The following is a 27,599-nucleotide window of genomic DNA, read 5'->3' as shown; positions in this document are numbered from 1 at the left end:
AGTCCAAAATATCAAGTTATCCATAAATTCATCCCCGCTTCCTTTCAACACCACCTCCAAAATATATCCAAGCCCTGCATCCTCTCCATCTCTCCCATGATCATCTGCAGCAACCTCCTAACCCATCTCCCTGCCTCCACTCTGCTCTGTGCCCACCCCCATGATCCGTTCTCCACAGAGCAAGAGTAATCTTTTCACACACACAGATCACACTGCGCTACTCAACTGCCTCAATGCCTCCAACGGTTTCTCATCACTCTTAAAATAAAAGGTTCCAGCCACATGTGCTTCCCTGGGCCCCAGCCTCCACATGCAGGACCTCACCGCGGCCTTTTGCTAGCTGTTCCTTCTGCCATTTCCCTGATCTTCCCACGGCTGGATCCTTCCTGTGAGTCAGGCTTGGGTGTTCCCAGTCACCTCTGTCCCATCATCCTATTTTAATTCTCAGCTTGGCATTCATCACTGTCTCACATGTCTTGTTAATTTGTTTGTTGGCTTGTTTTCTATTTTTCTCTGTCTCCAGCTAATAGAAGAACATACACTCCATACGAGCAGCACCCGCCCTTGTGTTGTTCGCTGATACATCCTCAGCACCTAGAACAAGGCATGCCTCGCAGAGGACGCTCAGTGAATACCTGGGGATGAATTCACACACATTCCATCTGAGCCTAGGTGTCCCGAGTTAATGCGGGAGCCTCCAGACGCAGGACGCCCCAAACACACAAACAAAGTGCAGTCCACTCATTCCTGCTGCTCATCAGGCAAAGATGGCCTCCTTTTTCTAATGTCCCTCCCTGTTCACCGCTAAGCCCCTCTTTCCAGGGCTCCCCTCAGAGGATGAAGTGGGGGTTGGGGGAGTCATTCCCCTGAGGGTCAGCGCTGAGACTGTTGTGAGTCACTCTGGCCCCTCCCTCCCTGTCCCTCTCACCCTTCCTTCCCTATCGCTTCAGACAGAAGGCCACTGCCAAAAACCCACAGCCGCTCCCACCACACACACACCGACACACAAACACACACACACATCACACACACACAACACCCCATACACTAACCCATACACACCTACACACACACCACACACAACACACCATACACTACTCCATACACACCTACACACACACTACATACATTAACCCATACACACCTACACACACACCACACACAACACACCATACACTACCCCATAAACACGTACACACACACCACACACAACACACCATACACTACCTCACACACACCTACACACACCACACACAATACCCCATATACTACCTCACACACACCTACACACACCACACACTACACCTCATACATTACCTCACACACACCTACACACACCACACACACCACCTCATACATTACCTCACACACACCTACACACAACACACACATCCCATACACTACCTCACACACCACACACACACAACATCCCATCCACTACCCCATACACACCACACACCCAACACCCCATAAACTACCTCACACACACCTACACACACAACCACCCCACACATACATTACCCCCCACACACCTACACGTGCACAACACCCCATACACTACCCCATAAACACCTACTCACCTACACACACCACACACAACATACACACTACCCCATACACACCTACCCACACACAACACCCCATACACTACCCCTTCATACCTACACACACATACATACACACAACACTCCATACACTAACCCATACACACATACACACCTACACACACGCCAAACACACTATACTATACCCCACACACTACTACATACATACCTATACACACAACACACAGCACCCCATATGCTACCCCATACGCACCTACACACATGCCACATACAAACACCCATACACTACCTCACACATAGCTAGGTGCACACACCACACAACTATGCGTACACCACTCTACATACACCTACATACACACCATACACACACCACACCGCACATACCACACCACATACCTATACATACCACCCCACACATACACCATCCTATACACACCACATACACATTCTATACACTACCCCATATACACCTGCACCCTATACACAGTTACACATAACACACACACAACACTGCATACACTACCCCATACACACCTACATACATCACACACACCTATAAACACTACACCCCCACACATATACCACTCAACACACACCTACATACACACCATACACGCAACACCCCATACACGCAACACCCCATACACCACTTCACACACACCTACACACATCACCCCACACCTACACACAGAGTACACAGCATACCACACAAACAACCCCTACACTACCCCATACACACCTACAAACACACCTACACACCACACAACACTCCTAGCACTAGTTCATACACACCTACACACACACGGCTACACAGATATACAAACACCACACACAACACCCATACATTACCCTATACACCCACACACACACCACACACCTACATATACACCACCTCCCACACACCTGCATACACCTACACACACACCACCCCCCACATACACCATCCCACACACACCTATGTACACATCATACACACCACAAACACCCTATACACTACCGCACACCCACACACCTACACACATACTATACATACACGCCACATACACAGCAGCCCGTACATATCACACCACATGCTTCACACACATCATCCTACACATACACCACACAATACACACCTATATACACACACCACAAATGACACGCCATACACTACTTCACAAACACCTACACAATACACTACCCCACGCATATACCACACACACCGACATATATGCAACACAGCACACACAATACCCCATACACTACCTCATACACACCTACACACACACCCCCTCACACACACCTACACACACACCCCATAACACTACCTCATAAAGACCTACACAACACAGGACCCCACACATATACCACGCCTCACACATACACACACACAACCCCCCATACACCAAATCATACACACCTACACAACACACCACCCCACACATACACACACAACACCCCATACACTACCTTACATACACCTACACACACAGCACCATACATATACACACCCCATATTACTTCACACTCCTACACACACAAACCACCACCACACATACACCACTATACACAAATACTTCATGCACATTACACATACGCACACCCCATCCCACACATATCACACACACCAGTACACATACATCACCCCACATCCACACGCACACTAATGCATACCTACACACACAAACACCTACACACACTCCACCAGTGACACACACACACTACATACCACACAGAACCTACATACACCAACACACACTTTATACACACACTGCCATGCACAATCCACCATACACACGTTACAGACACCCCATATACTACCTCACACGCCCTGCACGCACCACCACATACATCACATACACACACACCACCATACACACACATCACTACACAATCACCGCCTACACATATCCACCATACTCACACACACATCACATACACAAACATCACGTATACACACATCACTACACACACATCACCGCCTACACGTATCCACCATACATACACATCACATATACAAACATCACTGCCTATACATATCTACCATCTGCACACACACCCCACCTCTCTCTCACACACACACTCCATCGTCTGCCATGTATATTTACACTCTCCACACACAAGACACACCCTCATACAATGACCTCTCTCCCAGCTGTTCCTCGCTGAGCACAGCATGGGGTTACAGGAGCATGCAAACATGGGTGGGAGGGAATGCCCAGGGCATGTGCTCACATCCTGTTTTCTGAGCCGGAGTGAGTGCAGTTGATGGCTAAGCCAGGGCGTGCTCAGGGAGCGGAGACCCCCCCACAGCCATCTCAGGAGCAGCACCGAGCAGGGGTCTCCGGCCAAGAGCCGCCCTGCACGCCAGCCGCTGGTGGAGCCTGCCCCATTGCCCCACACACTGAGGGAGAAGCAGGCAGGTGGCTCCCTGGAAGGCATTATTTTAAGGTTACCAGAAAATACCTTCATCCAAAAAAGCTCATTTCAGCCCCAGCACCTGAAATACTACCATGAAAGAGGCTCTGGTTTTTGGCAGTGGGGGCTTTAAATTCTGTTCCCTCCTGGTCTTTTTCATTGCAATTTCTTCCTTGGACACAAAGACAACCGAAGATGAAGTCACCAACACCTTGCTCACACCTTAGTGCCAGCAAATCCTTCTACCCACTGACAAGAGCCTGAGGTCACTGGCGTAGACGGAGAGAGACAGCAGACGAAAACAGAAGAGGGAAAATGTCGATTCCTCCAGCTTTGGCACCCGCAAAAGGGAAGCTGCCTTCCTCCTGGCGGCCCCAAGCACCATGAGAGCCACGCGGTCACCTGTCCCCACCGCCTGACAGCCCACCTCTCCCTGGCCCCACAGCCCCCGCTCTCCCGAACCCACACCCGCTCCTCGGCCATCAGACAAATTCTTCCTGAAAGGGGAGGTGTCAGAGGTGACAGAGCTGCAGCTGAAGCCCAATTTTCGTTGACACTCAGAGTCTCTGACAGCTGTTAGAAGAAGAATGTGATTTTGAAATTTAAATAACACGCTCTGCATTCGGCTCAGGGAGACAACCTGAGGATAAGCAGTTTATCGCCCGAGCCACCGTGAAGGGGGCAGGGAGAGCCGCTGCTGTTCTTCGGGTTCTTCCCTGCCCTCGGCACCCTGTGCCGCGCCTCATCACAGGGCAGCCTCAGAACGGGGGGCTCTGAGAGGCACCAGCCCGACCTGCTGAAACATTAAAGCCTCACCCTCTATTTGTCTGCTCAGCAGCCCAAGGCCCGCACAAAGCATGGGTCTCCTGCCTCTGGGCCTGGGGTGCCCAGAGGCGGCAGACCTGGGGAAAGTGGGGGGCTTCCCTAGAAACCCAGTCAAGCGAAGCCAGGCCCAATCCTCCCCCAACCCCCACCAGGGCTACAGGGGTACCTTCTTGAGGACTGGCTTTTTAGCCCAAGGATAAGGCTCTCCCCACACAAAAGGCAGCTCAGCCCCTCCCTAGGAACCTGGGCCCCCTCCTCAGCAGTCATCCTGAGCTCTGTCATGGAGAAGTCCTGGGCTGGAGCACCCCAGAGAGGCCACTGTCCTGTCCTGTCTGCCACAAGGATCCCTGTTTACTGTCCCCTGACCCCTAGGCTCAAAAGACAATTTGGGGTTCCTTCATCATCCCAGGCTGGGCCAGGCCTCCCAGCCAGGATGTCACCAGGGACGCCCTTCCCACATCCCACTTTCTCCTCTTCCAAGGCTTCCCTGATTTCCACAGGCATTGCTGGTTGCTGCCTCCCCTGAACTCTCGGGGCAGCACTTGCTACCGAAAACAAGCCACTTAGGGAGTGCCTAAGTGAGTATCTGCCTGCTGCACCACACAGTGAGGACATGATTCTGATTCTCTTACAGCAGTGGCTGACTGTCTCTGGAACACACGGAGCACTCAGTATTTACTGAACAAAACATGTTCCTCCGAGGTCTGGCCCCAGCCCTGCCCCAGTCCCGCCCATCCTGCCCCTTCCATGAGTGATTCCTGCACACCCTGGCCAGGATCCACCCCTTCTCAGTGCCCCAGATACTCCTGAGATGTCACACACACACGTGACACCTCACAATTGCGTAGCACTTCCCGCAAAGCCACCAGCTCCCTCTAGCCCTCAGACGGCGATACCCATCGCCAGCGCCTACGGTGCTCCTGTGCCCGGCACGCTGCGTGCCAGTGCTTGCAGGCAGCTGGACTGCTCCATCTTACAGAGAAGAAACAAGAGGTTCCGGATGTCCAGTAACCCTGAAGTCTCACAGTAGAGTAAGGCCAGGATTCCAAACAAGGACTAGCCGGCCTCAAAGTCCATATTCCAGCCATGATGCAAGGATTCTCAGGATCCTTTGCATCCTCTACACATATTAGATACAAAACAGTGTCACACACGCAGAGGATGCAGAGGGCGATGGCTGCACCAGACACAGAGACCAGCATGCACAATCACACACATGCCCCCAACATGTGGCAGTGAGCACCATGACAAAGCACAAACTGCTATGGCACCAGGGGATGGTGGCGGTCACCTCTCAGGGGCCGTATGCAAGGCTTCTTGGCAAGGGGTAGCATTTGAGTGCTGTTTCCTCCTCTCCTGAGCCCCCCACCCCCCAAGAAAGGCCACTGGAGCATCCAACAAGAACACCCCTGACCCTCTCCGGGCTCCAACCAAGAAAGGTGGCCCACCCCAGACACGTGCTGGCCAACCACGGTAGCACTGCCATCTCTTCTACCTCCAGTCCGCAAAGGCCACTGAGCCCAGGCTTCTCACCAGCCTCTTATCTGTCCCTATCACAGCACAGCACACAATGGCCATCCCCACCCAAGACTCCCTCTGAGCCTCGGGGACCCACTGCTCTCTGGAAATCACCTGATCACCTCTACTCCAGTCACCATCAAGCACTGTCCCAGTGTGGAAGGCAGCCTCACATCAGCAAAGGCACACACAGTTTCCAGAATGCCGGGTGCTAGGCCGGCCCAGCCACACCCTGCCATCAGACCTTGGAGATATCAGCCCGTACTAATGTTTTAAAAGTTACCATAGCTAGTGCAGCATGCCAGGCTCAGGCCAAGCACTTATCTGCACTATCTCATTTAGTCCTTACAAAAATCCTCAGAGGTGGGTATTGCCATTGGCCTCAGGCTGGCCAAGAGGACACTGGCAGCCTTTTAAGCCCAAAGCTGTAGTGCAGGATCTTGGGCTACTCACCACAAGACTTTGCAGCCAGCGTGCCACACACAGGTGGGGGATGCATGTGCCCAGATATTGACAAGCAGGAGGCTCGCGATGGCCTGAGCACTAAGCTTGTCTGCTCACCCTGCCAATATGGGCTTCAAGGAGGCGCGCTGACCTCAGGCACACACTGGGCAGAGGCAGGACCAGCATTGGGATCCCATCAACATGTGTGCCTTCCCTCTGTGCCTCAGTGTCCCCTTCAGTCAGGTGAAGGGGTGGGCTTCCATAATCTCTAAGTTCCCTTCCAGCCTCAGAAAAGAAAAAAGGTGTATCCATAAATATGCCCCTGGCCACACTTGCACGACGTGACCAGACCCTGGAGACCCTCCCCTTCACTCAGAATGCAGACACAGTGCCTGATGACAGCCAAGGCCATCTGCCCGCCACTTCTCCCTGCCTTTAGGCATGGCCCCAGTGCCAGAGAGGACCGCCTCTGCCCGACCCGCCCGGTCCTCTTCATCACCACTTTGATGTCCACCCACTTCTCACTGGCTCCACAGGTCCACACCCCTGCTGGCTCCACACCACCCTTCTAGGTCCTCCTTCCCTCTGCAATCTCTCTCTTCCTGAAAGATCTCTTCTTTCAGCCGGGCACGGTGGCTCACACCTGTAATCCCAGCACTTTGGGAGGCCAAGGCAGGCAGATCACCTGAGGTTGGGAGTTCGAGACCAGCCTGACCAACATGGAGAAACCCCATCTCTACTAAAAAGTACATCCACATGTATTCTGGGGCGTGGTGGCACATGCCTGTAATCCCAGCTACTCGGGAGGCTGAGGCAAGAGAATCGCTTGAACCCGGGAGGTCAAGGTTGCAGTGGGCCAAGATCGTGCCACTGCACTCCAGCCTGGGCAACAAAAGCAAAACTCCGTTTCAAAAAAAAAAAAAAAAAAAATCTCTTCTTTCTTCTCCACCTTGTTCTACCCTCTCCTACCTCCCAGGTGAAACCAGCTGGGATTCAGCATTCACAGGGTCATGGAGCGTGGGGATGAGAAGGACATTGAACTTCAGCCCCTCAACCCCTGCATCCACCTAAACCTCCTGCCTCCACCGAGCACCCCAGGGAGGCAGAGGATGACTGACTGTGTCAAGCTTGGCTCCGTTCCTGATGCGCCATGGGCACCCTGCCAACATCCATTCCCACCAAAGCCTCTTAGGACGTCACATGCCCATCTGATACATGTAGGAACCACAGCTCAAAAAGGCCACAGTGAGGCCCAAGATCACTCAACCCTAAAAAGCCGAGGGACAGTCCTGGAATTCGAACCCAGGACTGTCTGGCTCAAAGGCCCGCGCTCTTCCAGGCACCTCCCTAAATGTTTCATGCTTTCAAGGGCAGTTTGAATTGCTAGAAACAGGACAAAACTCACTTCTTCTCCATGAAATCTCTCTTCCCACACAGAAGGGGAGGGCAGGACATGCAGACGTGTCCTACATCACTGTCACTGTGGTTCAGGATGCAGCCATACTGCTCCCCACCTGGCCCTGGACTGAGGACTCGCTGACCCACTGCTGAGCCCAGGGCCTGTCAGGCAGCACTAGGCAGAGAGGCAGGAAGAAAGTGCCCTTCCCCAGGGCTTCTGGACATCAGAGGGTTTTGCAGGAATCCTGGTAGCTTTCTTTGCAACAGAATCCCAGTAAGACTTTCCGAGAACCCCAACCGAGAAAGAGATGAAGAATACACATTCCAGGAGGCCCCATAACAGGGCCCTGAATTCTGAGACAGGCACTGGTAAACATATAGTAGCAACAGAGTCCTGAAGACACCAGAGCACCCTCCCTGGTGCTCCAGCTGCAGGGAGTACAGCCCAGAGGCGGCCGCCAAGACTCCATGCCTTCCTCCCTCCCCACAGCCTTTCCATACGAGAAGTGAACAGGTAGCATGCAGCAGCAGACAGGAGGGGGTAGGGAGGGGCTTCCCACCAGAATTCGTGCAATCCTACTGGGTGGCAGCCTTTTAATCCCAAAGCTCTAGTGTGGGATCTTGGGCTATTCACCACAAGACTTTGCAGTCAGCGTGCCACACCCAGGTCAGGTATACATGTGCCTGGAAATTGACAAGCAGGAGGCTCGTGATGGCCTGAGCACTAGGCTGGGCTGCTCACGCTGCCACATCACCGTTTTCCGTGGGCCTTGATGAGACAAAGGTTGGGCAGCACTGCTCCAAGCTCATGTCCTCGTTGTTCAGACACAAGATCTAAAGCATGAAATGAACCTGCCCAAGGCCCTACAGGTGACCTGTGGTGGGGACTGCACGGGAACTACCTCCCAGCTCCTGTTTTCGCCTTCTTTATGCTGAGCTCCTCACCATGGACACCTTGGTTTCTTTTTGTTGTTGTTGTTTTGGGAGGGTTTTTTGAGACAGGTTCTCACTGTGTCACCCAGGCTGGAATGCAGTGGTGTGATCACGGCTCATTGCAGCCTCGAACTTCTGGGCACAAGCAATCCTCCCACCTCAGCCTCCAAAAGTGGTGAAATGTGCAGGCATGAGCCACTGTGCCCAGCCCCAGCTTGGTTTCTTGGTAGCAAGGCCAGGGCCTCCCCACTCAACTGTGTGCCCCAGTCTCCCCAGACAGAGCTGCCTGCTCACCTATCCCTAAAGCTTCTCTGGGAAGAGCAGAGTCAACAGGGGCAATGAGGAGGGACCAGCACAGTCCCCAAAGCCCAGACCTCATGGCGGGAGGTGGTCCCTGGAGCACAGAAACCCAGAGTTGCATGGGGCCCAGTTATCTCTGTACAGCAGGTAAAAGGGGGCTGATTCAGTGAGCTGCAGACCCAGTAATTTCCTCATTTGTCTTGTCAACATCCTGTCCCACAGAGTGTCAAGTCCATTACGTAAAGATTTTCTGCTAGGAAGATACTTAAGTGTGAGTCCAGGAAACAGCAGGGGCTTGGGCTAAGGTGAGGATCTCTGCACTTCAACATCCAGGAGCAAGTCAAAGCTATTTATTACTGGAGGGAAGCCCAGTGTCACCTTCCACACAGCAGTCATCTGCCAGTACCTGAGCATCACACAGAGGAGGACATGGGTACGTCTGAGGCCCACCAGGGCGTGCTCACCATAGCAACCACAGGCCAACAGCATTCTCAACCTGCCTGAGCCCCAGAGCACTGTCTCAGAAGGAATGGTCCAAGGTGGATTTCTATGCAAAACATAGAAACGCAAAACATCAGGAAATGTGAGAATCCAAATGCCTGTGCGGGAAGGACTCAGGCAGCCCCAACTAGTCCAGCCCTTGGGCGGGACTTACCATAGAGCTGCCATGATGTCCAGAGGCAGGGCCAGCCGGGGAGCTGCTCTGAACCCAGCGCCTCTGCAATGACCCCACTGGGGGCTATGATGCTGAGTGCCCAGAGTAAGGTGCTCAACACAGCTGCCTTTGAGGTCACCACTCCATTCACCACCGCCCTAACCACCGCTGGCACCCAAGGCCATGCCCAGACAGCCGCCCCATGGCCAATGCCTCCCTTTCTGTGCATCCAAGATTGCTCCCACCAGGGACACATGTATCATCATCCCCGTTTCAATCTCCTAGAGCAGGCGTCCCCAAACTACGGCCCGCGGGCAGCATGCAGCCCTCTGAGGCCATTTATCTGGCCCCCAGCTGCATTTCAGGAAGGGGCACCTCTTTCGTTGGTGGTCAGTGAGAGGAGAACAGTATGTGGCAGCCCTCCAATGGTCTGAGGGACAGTGAACTGGCCCCCTGTGTAAAAAGTTTGGAGACGCCTGTCCTAGAGCGTGCTTTGTTCACGGGAGGGAAGGATGTCACCGCAAGGGAGCAAAAGCTGGTTCTTGGCGGGTTTGAAAAAAAAAGAAAAAGAAAAAGGAGATCCTGCAACGGTTTACGTCCTCTAAAACTCAAATCTTCGAGACAAAATTGTATTCCTTGGTATTTAATTTCTCTAGTTAGGAATAATTATTTTTTCTCCTTGGAAAACAATAATGAAAAAAGAGAACGGTGGCAAAACATGGCCCTAGAGAGCTCTTCATTTGAAAGGGCTTCGGGTCTCACTGGAAATGCTTTCAGCTCACAGCTCACAGCAGTGCCTCTCAACTGGCAGTGACTGTGCCCCCCAGGGGACATCTGGCCCTGTCTGGAGACATCTTTGTTGTCACAGCTTGCAAGAGCACTGCTGGCATCCAGTGGGGCCAGGGACGTTGCTGACCATCCTCAGACTCACAGGATGGCTCCTCCCACAAGAAAGAATTACCCAGGCCAACATGTCAGCAGTGCTGCTGCTGCAAACCCTGCTTTGGAGCCACAGAAACTCCAGAAGATTTCAAAGACTACCACAAAACTATCAACCAGATTTCTGTGCTCAAAGATCCCTGAGAACAAGCCTGACCCTGGCCACCCCACGGAGCATCCGTTTCCACCAGGCCCCTAGACGAGCTCACCCCGCCGACCTCCACAGAGCACTCCCAAGACTGGAATCCCTCCCCAGCACCCAGGAAGGGTGCGCTGCCCTGGGCCCAGGGACTCCCAGATGTCAGAGAGAACAAAGCCAAGAATAAAGACCCCCCCAGAGCTCACCTGGCTCCTACATGTGGAGCCTGGCAGACCAAGCTAGAGCCCAATTCGGGCCGTCTCACTCTCCAGGGTGGACGGCACAGGGGTGGCCTGACCAGAGTGGCTCCTGCAGACACCTCCCCTCATGTAGTTCAAGAAGCAGAGCCCTCAAGAGAGAGGGAAAACCCAGGGAAGAACAGATCGTCGTAGGACCAATAATACCAAGCCACAGCTCATGCTGACCCATGCGGTGTACTGAGCACTTTACCAGCCACGGACCCACTTAGACCTCATGGCAATCCAGTGAGGTAGGAACGGTACTCTCCCATCACAACTGAGGAAACTGAGGTCCAGAGAGGTTAAGCAACAAGACCAAGTGGAAGAGTTCCAAAGAGAAGAGCCAGGGAACTGGAAAGAGGGAACAAGGATCAGATAGGAGGGTGACACCAGGTTCCAGATTCAAGCCCTACTCCATGACGGCCACCTGGCCAGGCAATTTCCATCAAAGCTTTGCTCCATACAAGCAACCAGGGAGGTGACCACTGAGTTCCTTACAGATGACTAACTGAGGCTCAGAACCGTTAGGGGATGAGCTGATGGGGAGCAGGGCCATCATTGGACGCCAGGACGCGTCAGTCCAAGCCCAGAGCTCCATCTGCCACGCCACAGGGACGAGAGGAGAACTGGTCAAGTCCCAGTGAGAGATCACTTACCTGAGAATATTGAAGCAAGCCTGAAGATGTCAGAGAGGCGGGAGGTCACCGGCTCATAGGGAGAGGCTTCATAAAACTCCTCACCTGTAAGAGAGAAATGGCATCAGACACAGGCTCCTCCAGTCCAGAGCGCTGCGGCACTTAGCAACTCTGCCCGAGGAAAGCTCTCCACCAGGGCTCATGCCACCCAGGGAATAAGAGACAGGGCACCCTTCTCACACTGAAGAGCACAGGACCGGGGCACGTTAGGAACGAAAGGTTTAGCATTTCATCTGGGCAGGTCTGTCTCCCCACCTAGAGGAGATGCTCCCTGACAGCAGCTCAGAACTACCTGATGCTTCTCTCTCGTGACCATCCCGCACGGCCACCCCCCTTGGAAGGACTTCCAGGTGTATCTGGGGGAAGTGGAGCAATGCTGACCCATGTAAGGCCATGTATATATCGCAGGATTTGAAGCCAAAGGGCTCTCCACAATCATTCCCATTGCACAAGAGAGGCTCTGAGGTGGCCCAGAGAAGTGAAGAAACCTGCCTGAGATCAGACACGACTCCTGGAAGGGCCAGAGCTAGATGCTGGTGTTCTGGCCCTCCCACCAGCATCCTTTCCTGTCACCCCACGCCAGCTCTACCCAGGTCACCGAGGAGGACAGAATTTCCTCTTTGCCTCCCATCATGTTACCAGGAAAATCTTGCCAAGGGGCTGAAGGTCCACTCAGTGGGTGATCCCCAGCTTCCGTCTGCATGGTCCCTCTCCTGCAGGGTGCCCTGTCCTCCCCACCCACCACCTGCAGGCTCCTTGGACCTTTCCTCGAGGCTCTGGGGTGCCTTGGGGGCTCAGGAATGGGAAAGCAAGTGAGTGACAGGAGATAGATGGCCCAGGGCTGCCCTGAAGACCCCACCACCATGTCAGGAATTCCACCTTCCTCTGCTAAGACTTCACCAGGAAAGGACATAGCTTCTTGAGACGTTATCGGTGAGGGGAAATTGATGGCTCATCACTCACCCTGCGTGCGTGCATGCGTGTGCGTGCGTGTGTGTGTGTGTGTAGTGAGAAGCAGGGCACGGGTGATGACCCACAGGCTCACACACTTATTTTCCATCTAGGCAGGACTGGATGCCCAGGTAGGCACCCTCTGCCTAAGGGGGAGCACAGTGAGGCAGCATCTTCAGGGCTACTTGCAGCAAGGTATCATGCATCTAGAAGAGGGGCTTTGCAACCCCCTGCACGTGTCTCCCAGAGGCTGGAACTGGAGACTCAACTAGCCCCCTGCAGGCTCAGTAAGCAAGGAGGCTGCCAGTTACTCCCAGCAGACCCCCAGGAAAGGGGACAGCCCCAGAAGACAGGAAGGGGGCGCACTGCCTCCATGAGGAATAGCCTCTACCTTTCAATCGCCTCCTAAGAGCATCCCTCATGCCCTGCAGCACCCAGGACACACAGCAGGTGCCCAGCTGGAATCTGCCAACAGCCTAATCCAAACAAGACTCTGTCTCAAAAAAAAAGTCACACTCTAGTCACCCAGGCTGGAGTTCTGGAGTGCAGTGGCACAATCCTGGCTCACTGCAACCTCCATCTCCCAGGTTCAAGCAATCCTCCCCACCTCAGCCTTCTAAGTAGCTGGAATTACAGGCACATGCCTGGCTAACTTTTCTATTTTTAGTAGAGATAGGGTTTCACCATGTTGGCCAGGCTGTTCTCGAACTCCCGACCTCAAGCAATCCATGCACCTCAGCCTCCCAAAGTGCTGGGATTACAGGTGTGAGCCACTGAGCCCAGCCGAGATGCGTTCTTTATGGCCTGTATCTGATCCCATCTTCTCCGTGGGGCCTTTGGGGCCCCTCGCCAGCCTGGATGGTCTCAGCGGCCTCCACTCCACCCACTGCCACTTCACTAATGAGTCTCTCAAGAGACTCCTTGAGGTGGGGTTACCAGCCATTGCTATTTATTGAGGCCAAACAATATAGGAACTTAGGAAATCACTTTTATAATAAAAAAATGTTACATTGTATTTTTGCAGTGCCAGCACTGAAAGCGCTTTAGATATAGCTCATTTCATCCTCTTAACTACTCTGTAAGGTAGGCACAATTTTTCTCCCAGTTTGACTGATAAGGAGGAAGAAGGGGCACAGAGACGTTAAGTAACTTGACCAAGGTCACACAGCTAACAAGCAACAGAGCCAGGCTTCACACCCAGGCAGTGGCTCCAAAGCCCAAGTGCTTCAGTGCTGTGGATACTGTCTCCCAAAATGCACAGTGTTATTGGAACAAAATCATTCCTGCATAAACACTGCTGCTTCCCCTTTCCCAAGATCAGTCTTTTGCCTGCCAGATGGTCCCCCATGGGAAGGGGAGATGGAGGGGACCTGTCCTTCCCTAGACTTCACCTAGCACAGTCACAGGCCTAGGTATAGCTAGGTCAGTATGACTGACTAATGGGGGGGTGGGGGGGGGCGCAGCCTCTTCCAGAACTGGTTTGGAGGGGCTTAGCCTCTTTAAGTCAACTCGTGCAGCCTATTCCTGCCGCAGAATTCACCAGTGAGAACTCCCGAGGCCTGAGCCATTGAAACCAGTCAGAATATCAGGTTCTGAGAACAGAAGAAGGCTCTTGCTCTTCACCTTCAAACCAAAGGCCCCTGAATTTCAGTGTCACCTTGACGGTAAGGCAAGAAACCTGGTCTCAAAGCCCCCAAGCAGCCAACAATGACAGCCCCTGTGTAAATACTGGTGGAGGAAAATGGGCCCAGGCCGTGAGATCTCCCCCAAGGCAGTGAAAAGGGACCAGGATAAGAAGTTGGGGCCCTGGGACATAGCCTGGGCCCTGCCATAAGCCTGCTGTGTGCCCTGGGAGGCCATCTCACCCATCTATGCCTCAGCTTCCCTGCCAGATGGTAGGGGTGAGCCCAAGGGATTAGCAGACCCTTGGCAGTTGAGACTCTAGGAGCTCAGCAGCCACACCTTGCAGTCACATTCCTGACCCAGCCCACTCTATGCCCTCCCCACTGCCGCTCTTCACACAAGCTGTGCCCCTGGACTGCATACCGAGAGGTAGGTCCCAGGGAGCGGGAGAAGGTGGAGCAGAGCCCCACAATGAATCACGCCCACCAGCAGGGGCCAAGGAGAGGCAGAGAATCAGAAGGAAAATCCACGCCCACACACATCACTCCTCTCAGCGATTCTTGCCCTCCCTGCAGCCCCAGGCCTGCGCCAGCTTATTACGTGTTATTAAGGAACAGCGAGGAGGGACTCGAAGCCTCCCTCAGGGAGGCCACTCAACAGGCCACGGATGCTTAACTCTCAGGTAGACCCCACCACTCACAATCCCACCGCCCAAAGGCCTCCTGGCTCCCTGTGGACAGCCCTGGGCAGAAACTACCTCTGGGCTCCCAAGACCCAGGAGAAGGTGAAATTCCCCTAGGGAGAAAAGGTGCAGTCTTCTATGGAAGGAAAAAGTTTTCTATGCAGGGCGCAGGGAAAAGGTCTCCTGACCTGTCGGCTGGCCAGCACAGGGAACATGGCTCCTACAGTGTCGTTACCTTCTGAGGCACACAGTAGGTGCTCAACAGATGGTTGTTGAATAAATGAATGAATAAACCATCTCAAGACTTAGAACCAGGAGGGATGCAGTGGCTTATGACTATAATCCCAACACTTTTGGAGGCCAAGGTGGGAGGACTGCTTGAAGCCAGAAGTTCAAGGACAGCCTGGGCAATATAGCAAGACCCCGCCCTTACAAAAAATAAGTTAATCAGGTGCAGTGGCACGTGCCTGTATTCCTAGCTTCTCTGGAGGCTGAGGCAGGAGGGTCACTTGAGCCCAGAAATTTGAGGCTGCAGTGAGCTATGATCTTGCCACTGCACTCCAGCCTGGGTGACGGAGTAAGACTTTGTCTCATTTAAAATAAACAAATAAATTTAAAAAGCTCAAGGTCAGGCACAGTGGGTCACACCTATCATCCCAGCACTTTAGTAGGCAGAGGCATAGTATCGCTTGAGATCCAGAGTTCAAGGTCAGCCTGGGCAACACAGTAAGACCTCATCTCTACTTTAAAAAAAAAAAAAGAAAAAGAAAAAGAAAAGAAAGGAAATAAAAAGAAAACAAAGCCAGGCGTGGTGGCGGGCTCCAGTGGTCCCAGCTACATGGGAGGCTGAGGTGGGAGAATCATCTGAGCCTGGGAGGTGGAGGCTGCAGTGAGCTGTGATCATGCCACTGCACTCTAGCCTAGGTGACAGTGAGACTTTGTCTCAAAAAATAAGATTTGGAACCAGAGAAGCCTGACACTCCCAGTCAAGGGGCCTCGGAAACCACGCAGCAGCGCGCAGCTAAACGCACACAGCATCATGCTCATTTCCCTGGGACCCCATCGGCACTGTCCTCCTGTGCCCTGACACAGTGATACAGAGGGAGCCAGTGAGATGGGAAGGGCTGTTGGTGCCAAAACACCCAGGTGCCCACCTGGCTGTTCTGGCTGACAATTAGTTCCTCTGTCCTGTCCTCTCCTCTGTCCACTCCGCAGCCCACCCCAACCTGCTGCCCAGTCTCCCTTGGGTGGAAACTGAAGGTTGCCAGAAAGAAGACAACAAACAAAACTACCCAGCTCAGGCATCGAGCGCTTTAATCCTTCTGCGCTCCCGAGTCCAGCCCCGGGTGAAGACAGCGCCTTGTCTCCTGAAGAAGAGAGTACAGTACCCTCAGGACCGTATTCCTTCCTTGGCTCATGCTAGTTCTAGGAATCCAGGTTGCTAGGGAGAAGTGACCACCTGATTCACGAGGAACACTTTGCTATTAATGATGGTAGTAATTACATGCAGTTCTTATTCCTATATTTAGAACATATTCGAGGCATCTCTGACTGGTCAGGGATCCCTCTCTATCCGGCTTCCACACCTGCAGCCATTTCCCCGCTCCCTCCCAGCACCTGAAGGGAGCATCACTCCTCTGTTCTAAGGCTCAGCCCCTGCCCCGCTTCGTACCCTGGAAGCAGCCCCTCCCCTTCCCATGGGCACCATTCCACAGACGACCCTTCTGTCTTCATGGCAACGTCGCCATCACTACCGTCTGACCCCGGATTTTAAACTGCTCGATCCTCTCCCATCTTTTTTTTAAAGCATCCTTTGTTCTCTCCTCTTCACACCAAAATTCTGGAAAGAGTCATCCGCATTCAGCACTCCCAATCCCCCCATTCCCATCCGCTCCCTAACCAGGCTCTTGCCTCCAACACAAGGGCCCAGGGGAAAGGTGTCCTGGCCCTTACAATGGCCGGCACAGGGAGCGTGGCTCCGCCAGTGTGTAAGACTAGCCTAATTCTTCTGAGGCTCCCATCACCTGCCCAGTTGCCCACGACAGGAAACTGGCTGCCCTCCTTGACTCCTCTCTCCCTTCAACTTCTCCTCTCCAGTCAGTCACCAAGACCTGTGGATTCCCCCCTCTGAGACACAAAGTAGGTGCCTAAGAAGCTAAGAGCCTCAGCCCAAGGACAGCAGGAACCCTTGAGGCCTCCTGCTTACCCTAAGGTATCTGACCCTGTGGAGGGTCCTCTCTTCTGGAATGAGCCGCGCCTCATTTTCCTGCTGCTCTTCCCAGTTCTCCTCAGCTCCTTCGCAGCTCCCTGCAGGCTCTCTTCGCATCCTTAAACGCTGCGGTCCCCGGGTCTGTTGCCGCCCTCCTTTCACTGTGATCATGCCTGCCCGCTGCGCCCTGGTTTCCACCTGCAGGCTGACGTCCATTCCTCAGTCTCCCTCCAGACCCACTTCCTCCCTGAACTCCAGACCTGCACGTCTGCACGATGTGGTCAGTGAGAGGCTCCGGCTCCAAAACAAATTCCCCATAACCCGGCCCTCCCTTCTCCACTCAGACTGGCCTGATTTGACAGGCGCAGTGGCTCACGCCTGTAATCCTGGCACTTTGGGAGGCCAAAGCGGGAGGATCACGAGCCCAGGAGATCGATACTATCCAGGCCGACATGGTGAAACCCCGTCTCTACTAAAAATACAAAAATTAGCTGGGCGTGGTGGTGTATGCCTATAGTCCCAGCTACTCGGGAGGCTGAGGCAGGAGAATGGCTTAAACGCGGGAGTTACAGTGAGCTGAGATGGCACCACTACACTCCAGCCTGGCAACACAACAAGACTCCATCTCAAAAAAACAGACTGGCCTGATTCTTCTGAGGCCTCCATCACCTGCCCAGTTGCCCAAGACAGGACACTAGGTGCCCTCCTTGACTCCTCTCTCCCCTCGAGCTAGTCACCAAGACCTGCAGATTCTCCCTTCTAACTAGCTCTCAGAGGGCCAGGGGCAGTGGCTCACACCGGTAAGCCCAGAACGTTGGGAAGCCAAGGTGGGAGTACCACTTGAGTCCAGTAGTTTGAGACCAGCCTGGGCAACATAGTGAGATTCCAATAAAAATAATAAATACATTTAAAAAATAGCTCCCAGCCCCATTTCTCCATCCTTGCCACTGTCGCAGTTCTGCCATGACTGTTCCTGGCCCGTGTCACGGCAGCAGCTTCTCAACAGTCCTCTAACGTACTCGCTCCACCGGGACCACAGAAACATATTGCTGAAGCACAGATCTGATCATCGCCCTGAAAACCCTTCAGGGATCCTTCCCTATGCCCCTAATTCTCCTCTCCACTTCCACCACCACCCACCACCCACCACCCACCACCCACCACCATTCTAAGCCACCTGGAGCTCTGTAAACAGGCTCCATCCTCACACTGGGCTCTGCCATGCTGTTCCCTCCATCTCCCATACTCTTCCTGCCTCCCTTTACCTATGCTCCATTTTGTGACTCTAACTCACTCTTCAGCCTCAGCTTGGAGCCTGCCTCTTCCAGGAAGACAGTTTAGATTTTATAGCAAGGGCATGGAGGCCCCCTCCAAGCTGCTACCATCACACCTTGTGTCTTCCTTCTAACAGCACTTCTGCCATCAAATGACAGAAGCCCCCTTCTTTATCTGCACCCCCCCTACCCAGACTTGGCTCCAGGAGGGCAGAGGCTGTACCAGCTTGCCGTCAACTGTTCCTACAACACCTAGAGTGTAGCAGACAGTAGGCTCTCAATAAATATGTGTTCAATTAATAAATGAACGTCTGGCCACAGTGGCCCACATCCTAAATAGATGCAAATCCTCCACACCCAGGTCTGGAGGGGTAAGGGATGCTAGGGTGTGTTACTGGGGGAAGAACTTACAGGTTTGCCAAGGGATGTGGAGCCTGCTGCCCGCACACTGCCCCAAGCCCTGTAGAAGGTGCCAGGCCAGCCATGGGGTCCAGAAGCCACTTGAAGGGCTGATTTCTTGGGAGCAGGGAGGCATGAGCCGGAAGGGCAGAGTACAGGAAGCCAGCTCTGGGCTCAGCTTGGGGGGCAGAGCAGCAGGAATGGCAGCAGAGGTGGCTGGCTTCTCAGCCTGCACCCAGCCTGCCCCTTCTCTCTCCTGGTTCTCACTTCTCCATCTGCCTGGTCACTTGTGGTTCACCTTCTCCTGGGACCACTTCACACTGTCCTTGCTTGAATCACGTGGTCTTGCTCCTCCCCAACCCCTGCCCACCTTCCCCACTCCATTCGCGCCCCACCCCGCCCCACAATTTATCCAGCCTCTGTTCTCCTCCACCACCTTCCTCTCTCTTCCTCCAGCTGTCGCTTCTGCCTGCTCTTTGTCCCTCCTGACCTTCTCCAACAATGCCACCCTCCTAGGTGGGACAGAGACTTCTTCGGGGTTCTAGGTTCCCCTGGCAGGTGGACACAGAAGGCTGGTTTGCGCCATCACCAAGACCTCCCTCCTGAACCCCTGGTCCACCAGGCATCCTCTCCACCCGTGCCACACCCCCTCCCCGGGGCCAGCCCCGTCCAGACTTACCCTCGGTCAGCCCCAGGTGGATGCTCCAGTAGATCTGCAGGCACTGCAGCTCCTTCTTCATGCCCCGCTTGCAGCGGCAGTCGTAGAGCGGGCTCTCCTGCAAGACCTCCAGGGCCGCCTGGCACTCCTTGTTGGCCAGCATGGTGTTGCGGTCGCGGCCGGCCAGGCACTGCCGCAGCGTGCGGTAGCGGGAGCTGCAGTTGGATTCCGCGGCACACAGCTCATTGGCCCGGACACAGTCCACTGGGGGGCGCCAGCCGTGGAGCTCGGGGCCCTGCAGGGAGGAAGGGCTGGCCAAAGAGCGGAGGGTCTCGTCTGGGTGGTGGGGAGGGAAGACAAGCATGAATGGTGGGCACCACAATCTCCCACCCAAGATGCAGGCCTGAGGGCTTGGGCCCTGCTGGGAACGTCACACCCACTTCACACCAAAGCACACCAAGGCGACTCTGCGGGGCAGCCCTCCTCACACCCACGGGAAAACTCAGGCACCATCCTCCCCTGCTCTGGGAGCAAGCTTTCTCCGCTTGCACTCCATTCCTCCTCAGCATCGGCCTGGGCCTGGGAGCACAGCGCAATAAAGCCAGGAAGGTCCTCGCTCGAGGCCACAGTCCAAGACAGCAGGAGCCCAGAGGAGAATGTCCCAGCCTCGACAGAGAGCTGGGGGCCCCACACTTGCAGGGCACGGGGAGGAGCTCACTTTCCCACCACCCAGGCTTCCTATAAGCCCCAACTCCAGCCAGAGGCCCATCCACAGCGCTGCACTAAGACTTGAAAGCCCTGCAAAGTCATTCACTGGTCATAGCCCGTTAGGACCTTATAGAGGCCATGCCACAGAGTCTCTCCCCACCTCTTACCCTAGGGAAACTGAGGCCCAAAGAAGGATGATGACAGCTCAAGGTCACACACAGAGGTGGAAGCGCCCCCTCCAATTCCCAGTGCGCTCACTCTGAGTCTCACTCTGACTTTAAAACAAGACAGGGAGAAATGAGCCCAACTACCGTCCAGGCCAGCCCGGAGCTACCCCCTCCCGCCTCACCCTCCACACCTTCCAGCCCAACTTCACACCAGACGGAGACCTAAACCCTCGCCTTCCACAAGACAAGTTCCGCCCCAGCCCCTCCAACAGAAAATGCTTTCAGCAGCCCTGGGAGGCATCCATGTCCCCGTCCCCGCCACCGCGTCCCCTGCTATCTCCTCCCCATTCTAGGTCTGCTAGTGCCTGGCTGTATCTCGGGCTTCTCTTACTCACGGCCTCCCAAGAAGTCCGCTTCTCTGTCACCTTTTACCTCTTCCCTTTAAATGGCCTTGTTTTATCTCTCTCGGCTCCTCTCTCTCTGTTTACCCTTCTCTCTACCCTCCTCTGAAAACCCTTCCCCCTCTACCTCTCTTATTTTGTTTTTCCTCCCAAAAGCCAAATAATTGCAAAAGGGAAAAGCTCCCCTCCTCGCACCCCAGCCTTGCAAATGGAGCCTTGCTCCTCCGGCAACGTGCAATCCCCCAGCAGCCCACCTTCCCCTCCGTGGCCCCCGGGGCCACACCTGCGGTGCCTCAGGAGGGAGGGGACACTGAGGAAGAGAGGTGAATGGCAGGGACGGGCTCGCCTGATCCTCTCAAAGCCAAGCTCCTAAAATGGTCTCCTGCAGACACGGACGCCATCCTCCCCGCCTCTCTGTCCTCTGCTAAGCCCCCAACTCCAGATCTTGCCCCAGGAAAAGCCCTCACCATGGCCCAGAGCCATGAGTGCCCTTTCCTGGACCCAGAGAGTGATGTGGGAGGTTTCCTCGACTCCATCTCATCCCAGAACATAATAAAATCCTAGGCCAGAAGTCCCCTCATCAGAATACCGCAGAATCGCCCCATCCCTACCCAGAACTGCCACTCTCAGGCCTTCCCCAGGGAGGCCCTGCTCAGGGGGGGCGCTACTGCAGGGAGACAGTGACACCTACAGGCAGGGCGCTGCACAGCGGGCCTTCGCTTCCCAGGGCCCCCAGGGAACAAGACTCCACTCCCAGCGGGAGCAGACAGGAGACCCATCCCCAGGAGACAACAGGGAAGAGCAATAGGGGTGGGTCTGGGGTACAGAAGGCTTCTTCCAGGCCCAGAGCCAAAGACAGGCCCTTCTCTCACTGACCAGACCTCTGCCCCAGAACAGGAAGGCTAATGGAGACAGCCAGGCTGAGACTGGACCAAATGAGAAATCCACTCGGAGTGTGAGGCTTGCACCGGCTGGAGAGGTGTCCTCGACACAAGCTGAGGCAGCATCTTTCTTTCTCAGCTTCAGCAGATTCCTACCTCCCTGAGCAGGATCCGGGTTCATCTGGGCTCCCCAAGAGCAGCTGAGTTGACACGGCCCCGGCCCTGCCTGCACCTGCAGCCCTCAGCCAAGAATCCTTCCTCTGGAAGAGGACAGCCCTGTGTCCTCCACTGACTTCACTCGTCCAACCCCCAGGTGAATCCCCTCCCTCCTCCATTGAACCCAAGGCTGCACTGTCCTGGGGGGCCTGGGCATGGAACTTCCTGGCTTCCTTCACCTTCTATAGGCACAGAATTCACTGTCTGCCTAAAGTTCAGATTAGCCTAGGGGTTCAGTCCATGAGGACGCTTAGTTCGCTTGTCCTACAGGTGGGGCCTAGAACCCTACAGGATGATGCTTACACAATCTTAGGGAGGCTCCCATGCCAAAAGCAAGGGCTTTTCCTATCCTGCCACCTGGCACGTGTGACCAGGCGAGGGACACGCTCTGCAAAGGGCCAGGGCATCCACTCACCAAACCATCCTTGTCTCTTCTAGTCCATTCCATGACCCCCAGAACCAATCAAGCCTATCCAGAGAAAATAATCCCTGCAGCCTGCAGCCTTCAGCCAAGAATCTTAAGAGAGTGAATGGTAGGGGGTGTCCTGGTGATATTTCCAAATCCTAAATTAGGATAAAACTTAAATCCAGAAAGATGGGGAGTAGCTGCGAGAGACATGGGGATGGAGGGGGATGGGGAAGTAACAAAGCTACAATTGCCCTCCTGCATCCGGCAGTCTGCCAGAGCTAGAATGCGTGCTAGAAAGCCAGTCGGAAGGGGCCCCCTGGCCAGCCCAAGGTCCCTGCCCAAGTCACTCTCCCCATCTCCCTCTCTCCCTGGGTCAGCACTGGAAGTCAAGATATTGGGCCAGAAAGGTCTCTCTCCAGCAGAGGTTATCCATCCCAGACCTCACTCAGAATCTCAGCAGGGGCACACCAAAGGCCCTTGCCCCCAGCTGAAATTGCCCACCAAGTCACAAGTCCCGGAAAAACCTTCCCCCACCCTCCACCCACCCACCCAGTGGAATTTCCACCCAGCTCCCTGCCAGGAAAAGGGGCCCAGGGCTCAAGTTTCCTAAACACCAACCCCTCCCTTCCTTTCCACTGGCCTAACCCAGAGCCTTTCAATATCTGTGGTCGCTCCACTCAGCCCACCTTTGGAAGGGGACTTCTCAAGGGAAGGAAACTGAAGAGTCTGCTGCTCTTCTGCTGTCACCCCCACCTCTCAGCACTCAGCCTCCAGAGTTGCAGACATTGAGTTGGGCCACTCTGACCATCCCCCATGCATACACATACACACCCACCATGAGCAGGAACCCCAGTGCCACTTCTGAGAAGGAGAAAGGTGAACTCCTCGGCCTGCCCGGCTGAGGAAAGCTTGCCTGCAATGTCTAGGAGCCCACACTGCTCTTCTCCATCCCCTGGCCCAGACGGTGCCCACACCTGGGAGCCCTGCCCATCCCGGGGTATGCAGCTCACCAGCAGGCAATCTGGCTGCTTTGCCTGAAATACAATTTATTTTTCCTTGACCCTGATCATGCTTCAACCCAGAAAGCTGAGTTTTCAAGCCAACAGTGGGAGAAAAGGTCAGATTTTATTGTAGCCCCTTCAGAACGAGAGTTCACTTGCCAGGGTTGCCAGGAAGGGCTTCAGGATTACAGCGGGCCCAGAGCACCTTCCAGCTTCCTCACTGAGCCCCTCCCATCCCAGAGAGCAGCTGCCTCTGGCTGAGGGAGGCAGGACCTCTAAGGCCACACCCAGGGCAGGGCCTTGTCCTCTTGGGGACTCCTGCCTTCAGGGAAGTGGAAGGGACAGGCAGAGGGTCCAGGGCCTTCGTGGACACCTGATGACGCTGGTGCCCTATCCCAGTCTGGTGGGCACTTCTTAGACCGCACACATCCTTCTGTAACCAGCTCCTACCTCCCCAATTGGTGCCTTCCCAGATCCCCTGCTACTGCAGGAGGGAAAGGGTGCGATCGTGACCCCACTGGGCAGCCGCGCTCAACACTGGCTACACAGCAAGCCAAGCTGGTAGAGCAGCACCCTCACTGAAGCAGACGTGTGCCCCTTACACATACATACACACACACACACACACACACACACACACAGTAGTTACCCGGCTCCCTCTATGGGAGCATCTACTCCCAAGCAGGGCTGCTGCTTGGGACTCCCGATGGTGTACAGCTTTGCAAGCACCTGCCTTTCCTCACCTCCCTCCGGAGATGGCCTTCTCTAGACCCGCTTCCCAAGCAGCTAAGAGCTGAGATTTCACCTAATTTAAAAGGGAACAAGGGGTTGGGAATTCTGCGTGGAAAACAAACTGCGTGGGGCTCAGGGGCACCAGGCAGCCCCTCCTTCCCGTCCTGGAAGGAGGGGGCTTACGGAAGGAGCAGTGGTCTTTGTTCAGATCTGGTTTTCCTCTCTGCCTCCCACCCTCTTCAACAGAGGAAGCAAACTTTGGCCTCCCTCCCGCCCTTCCCACAGCCACGGGGGTCCGCGGCCCCCAGAGGTGGAGGAGGGAAGGCCCGGAACGGCTGCTCACAACCCTCCGCTCCCGCCCACCCATCTGGCTCGGGGCTGAGTGGGGAAAAACTTGAAAAGTGTTCCGGGGAGTGGAGCCGGGAAGCGGCTCCGGGCGTGGAGAGGAGGAATGCACTCGCCAGGCGCGGCTGCCAGGTTGGAAGTGACTGCCAGCGCCCCCGCTCAATGTCCAAGCTCAAGCCGCCGGAGAAATTCGCGCCCTCCACCACGACCGATTCTGGAGACGACCAGGAAAGGCGGAGCACTATTCCTTCCGCGCCTGGGAGCCTCTCCCTACCTCCTCTCTTGCAGATCAAGAGTTAGACAATTTTTTTCCTTAAGTTGCCGCAATTCGAACCCATTATTCCGGAGGAGATGAGCGCTATACTGTCGTGTGAGCGAGCGCGGGTGTGTGCGTGCGTGTGTGTGTGTGTGTGTGTAGCCAGTCGGATGTTGAGTCTCCCTCCTGATCACCCCGCGTCGCCAGATAGCCGTGGCTCGGATCCCTAGCCCTCGTCCCCGCCTCCCAGCCCCGCTCGGTTCGCCAGCTCCGGGCCGGCTCGCTCAGCAGCTCGCTCTCCCCGCCGGCCTCCAGCTAGCTCCCTGCCGGCGTTCCTCCGCTTGCGCCCCCCTCCTCATCCCCCTCCGCCTCCCCGGCTTCTCGCAGCCCGCAGGTACTCACCTAGAAAGAAGAAGAGGCAGAAGGCGTTTGCCAAGATCATGTTAAACAAATCCCACCGTTTTTTTGTCTTTCTCCCTTGGGTAAAAAAAAAAAAATAGTAATAGTAACAACAACAACAATAATAGCCAAGCAGTGGTAATCAGCCCCAAATCCAATGCGGAGATCCCAGCTAGTCCACCCGACGAAGATCTCGAGTCCTGCGATTCTCGCCTCTGGCTGGAGGGGGTGGGGTGAGAGGAGGGCGGTGGGCTGCCTCTCGACGCCCCCCTTGCCCGCTACAATCAAATATATGCGTATCTGTGTATCGGCTTTCTAAGCCAACAGCCCAGTCCTGGGGTCAGCCCTCCCCTCCAATCGTCCGGGAAGGCGCGAGTCCCCGCGGGTCCAATTCCCCTGCGCTTCCCAGGAGGGACCTGGGGAGGTGGGGAAGAGAGGCGATTTGCGAGTGAAGGGCTGGAAGGAAGCAGCGAGGGGGGGTCGGAATAAAATGCAAATAGGAAAGAAATCCACCAAGGGTGTTAGCTCCCAGGAACAATCCAGTTGAAGCCTCAAGGACCAGAGACCGGAGTCGCTTCGTTCGCACCAAGACGAAGACAAGATTCAAAAAAATCTTCCGCTAACCCTTGCTCGGCTCACTTTTTTCTAATGGAATTCCAGTGACCGTGTGTCTCTGCGTGCGTGTGTCTTTCTCTCTCCTCTCCCTCTCTCCTCTCCCTCGCTCGCTCTTTGCTCTCGCTGTCTCCAGCTCTCCCTCGCTCTCCTCTCTCCCTCCCCCTTCTCCCCCTCTCCCTGATCCTCCCTCCACCCGCCCCCTTCCCCCTTCGCGGCTCCCTCGCCGCGGCTCTTGCGCCCGCGCCCCTCTCCTCCGCCCGGGGCTCCGCGCTTGGGCTCCCAGGCGGCTGGCGGCGCGGGGCGCGGGAGCGCGGCGGAGCGGCGAGGCTCTGCAGCGGCGGCGGCAGCGGCGACACGGGCGGTGGCGGTGGCGGCCGGGGATCACGGGCCGAGGGGAGAGCCCAGCCGCCGGCTCCCTGGGCTTAACCACCCGCCCTTCCCGGGACTGACCTGCTGTCTTGGCCGGAAACTGACTGGCTCCCCCAGCTATGGCTCGGGCTCGAACCCACCCAGTGGTCGGCACCCTCCTCCTCCTCCCCAACCCGGGGACGGGCTGCGCCCTCCTACCCCAACTGCCCCGGCCCCCGCCCCCTACGCCGCCAGGTCTGGGAAGCCTGGATTGAGCCGAGTCTGGAGGGCGCGGAGTCCGGAGCGCCCAAGCCACCCGGGGGCAGCAGGGGGTGGGCATGGCGCTAGCAAAACCCCAGTGTGGAGGCCCGGGTCTGAGGGGGGCTCCACCCTCCGTTGGCTGAGGTGTCCTGGAGCCCGGGAGCCGAGGCCGACAGACCGTCTCCCCGCTGGTACCAGGGAAAGGAAGGATCCCCTTCCGCGCTGGCCCCGCGCCCCGAACCCCGCGCAGCCTGCCTGCCCTGGCATAACCCGGCGCGCACAGACACGTGTGCTCTCTGCGCGGACCTGGGGAACTTTGCCCTCACGCCCGCGGTGCGCTCACCTCCCACCTGCCCCGGCCTCCAGCCCTCCGAGATGCCCCTTCCCCAGTCGATCTCCCCTCCCCCGGCTGGGGAGAAGCCTGCTGCGCTGTGCTCCCCACCGCTCCCCGGAGGCCCGAGAACCTGCCAGAACCGCCCCAGGGGGATCGGGCTGGGGCCCGCACCCCACGCTGGCAGAAAGGCCGCGAGACCGACCCGGGCCCGGGCCCCGCGGCGGGTTGGGCTCCGAGGAGCTCTCACCGGCGTGTTTTAGTCACAGAATTGCAATAAACGCCTAGAAGGACCAAAAAGGAAGCGTATGGCTGGGAAAGGGCTGGAGGAAAGGTGAGGCTGCGGGCACGTTCCGTTGAGAACGGAAGAGACTGGGGCCTGCAGTCGCGCGAGGGTTCACACCCACGTAGCCGAGCACCCGGGTTTCTCACTTCTGACTGGTCGGCTACGTGGGAGCTGCCCGGCTTCCCCTTGCCCTCCCGCCACGTTCCTCGCACGCAGCTTGGCGCGCACACACTGTGTACTGGGGTGGGGTACACACAGAGCCTTGGAAACTTTTCGTGCCGCCCAAAACTGAATCTGAGCTGCACGTAAGGTGGATTTAGTAGTGCCATTTAAGATGCATTCTTAAATAACAAGACTCTGGAATCCAGTAAATGCTAGAAATCGACTTGGGCGAGAAAGG

At 55.5% G+C, this 27,599-nt stretch overlaps 1 protein-coding gene across 2 annotated transcripts in view; it reads right to left on the bottom strand.

The window, feature by feature from the left end:
- GFRA2 (GDNF family receptor alpha 2) overlaps positions 1–26,779 on the bottom strand; it is a 96,452-nt gene extending 69,673 nt beyond the window's left edge. The window contains exons 1-4 of one of the 2 annotated variants that reach the window (XM_039461179.2): positions 25,998–26,779; positions 25,362–25,436; positions 19,865–20,179; positions 12,009–12,092 (exon numbers count right to left, since the gene is read on the bottom strand). In XM_039461179.2, coding sequence (XP_039317113.2) covers positions 12,009–12,092; positions 19,865–20,179; positions 25,362–25,436; positions 25,998–26,661 — 1,138 coding nt within the window. In that variant the 5' untranslated portion in view covers positions 26,662–26,779. Of the gene's footprint in view, positions 1–12,008; positions 12,093–19,864; positions 20,180–25,361 lie in introns of both variants that reach the window. The other variant, XM_074384036.1, reaches the window with a different exon arrangement.
- Positions 26,780–27,599: the final 820 nt, after the last annotated feature.

The sequence above is a fragment of the Saimiri boliviensis genome, chromosome 13 (assembly GCF_048565385.1).
Source record: "Saimiri boliviensis isolate mSaiBol1 chromosome 13, mSaiBol1.pri, whole genome shotgun sequence".
NCBI lineage: Eukaryota > Metazoa > Chordata > Mammalia > Primates > Cebidae > Saimiri > Saimiri boliviensis.
Note: the sequence above shows the minus strand (reverse complement) of the source record. Positions and strands in the feature narration are given on the sequence as shown.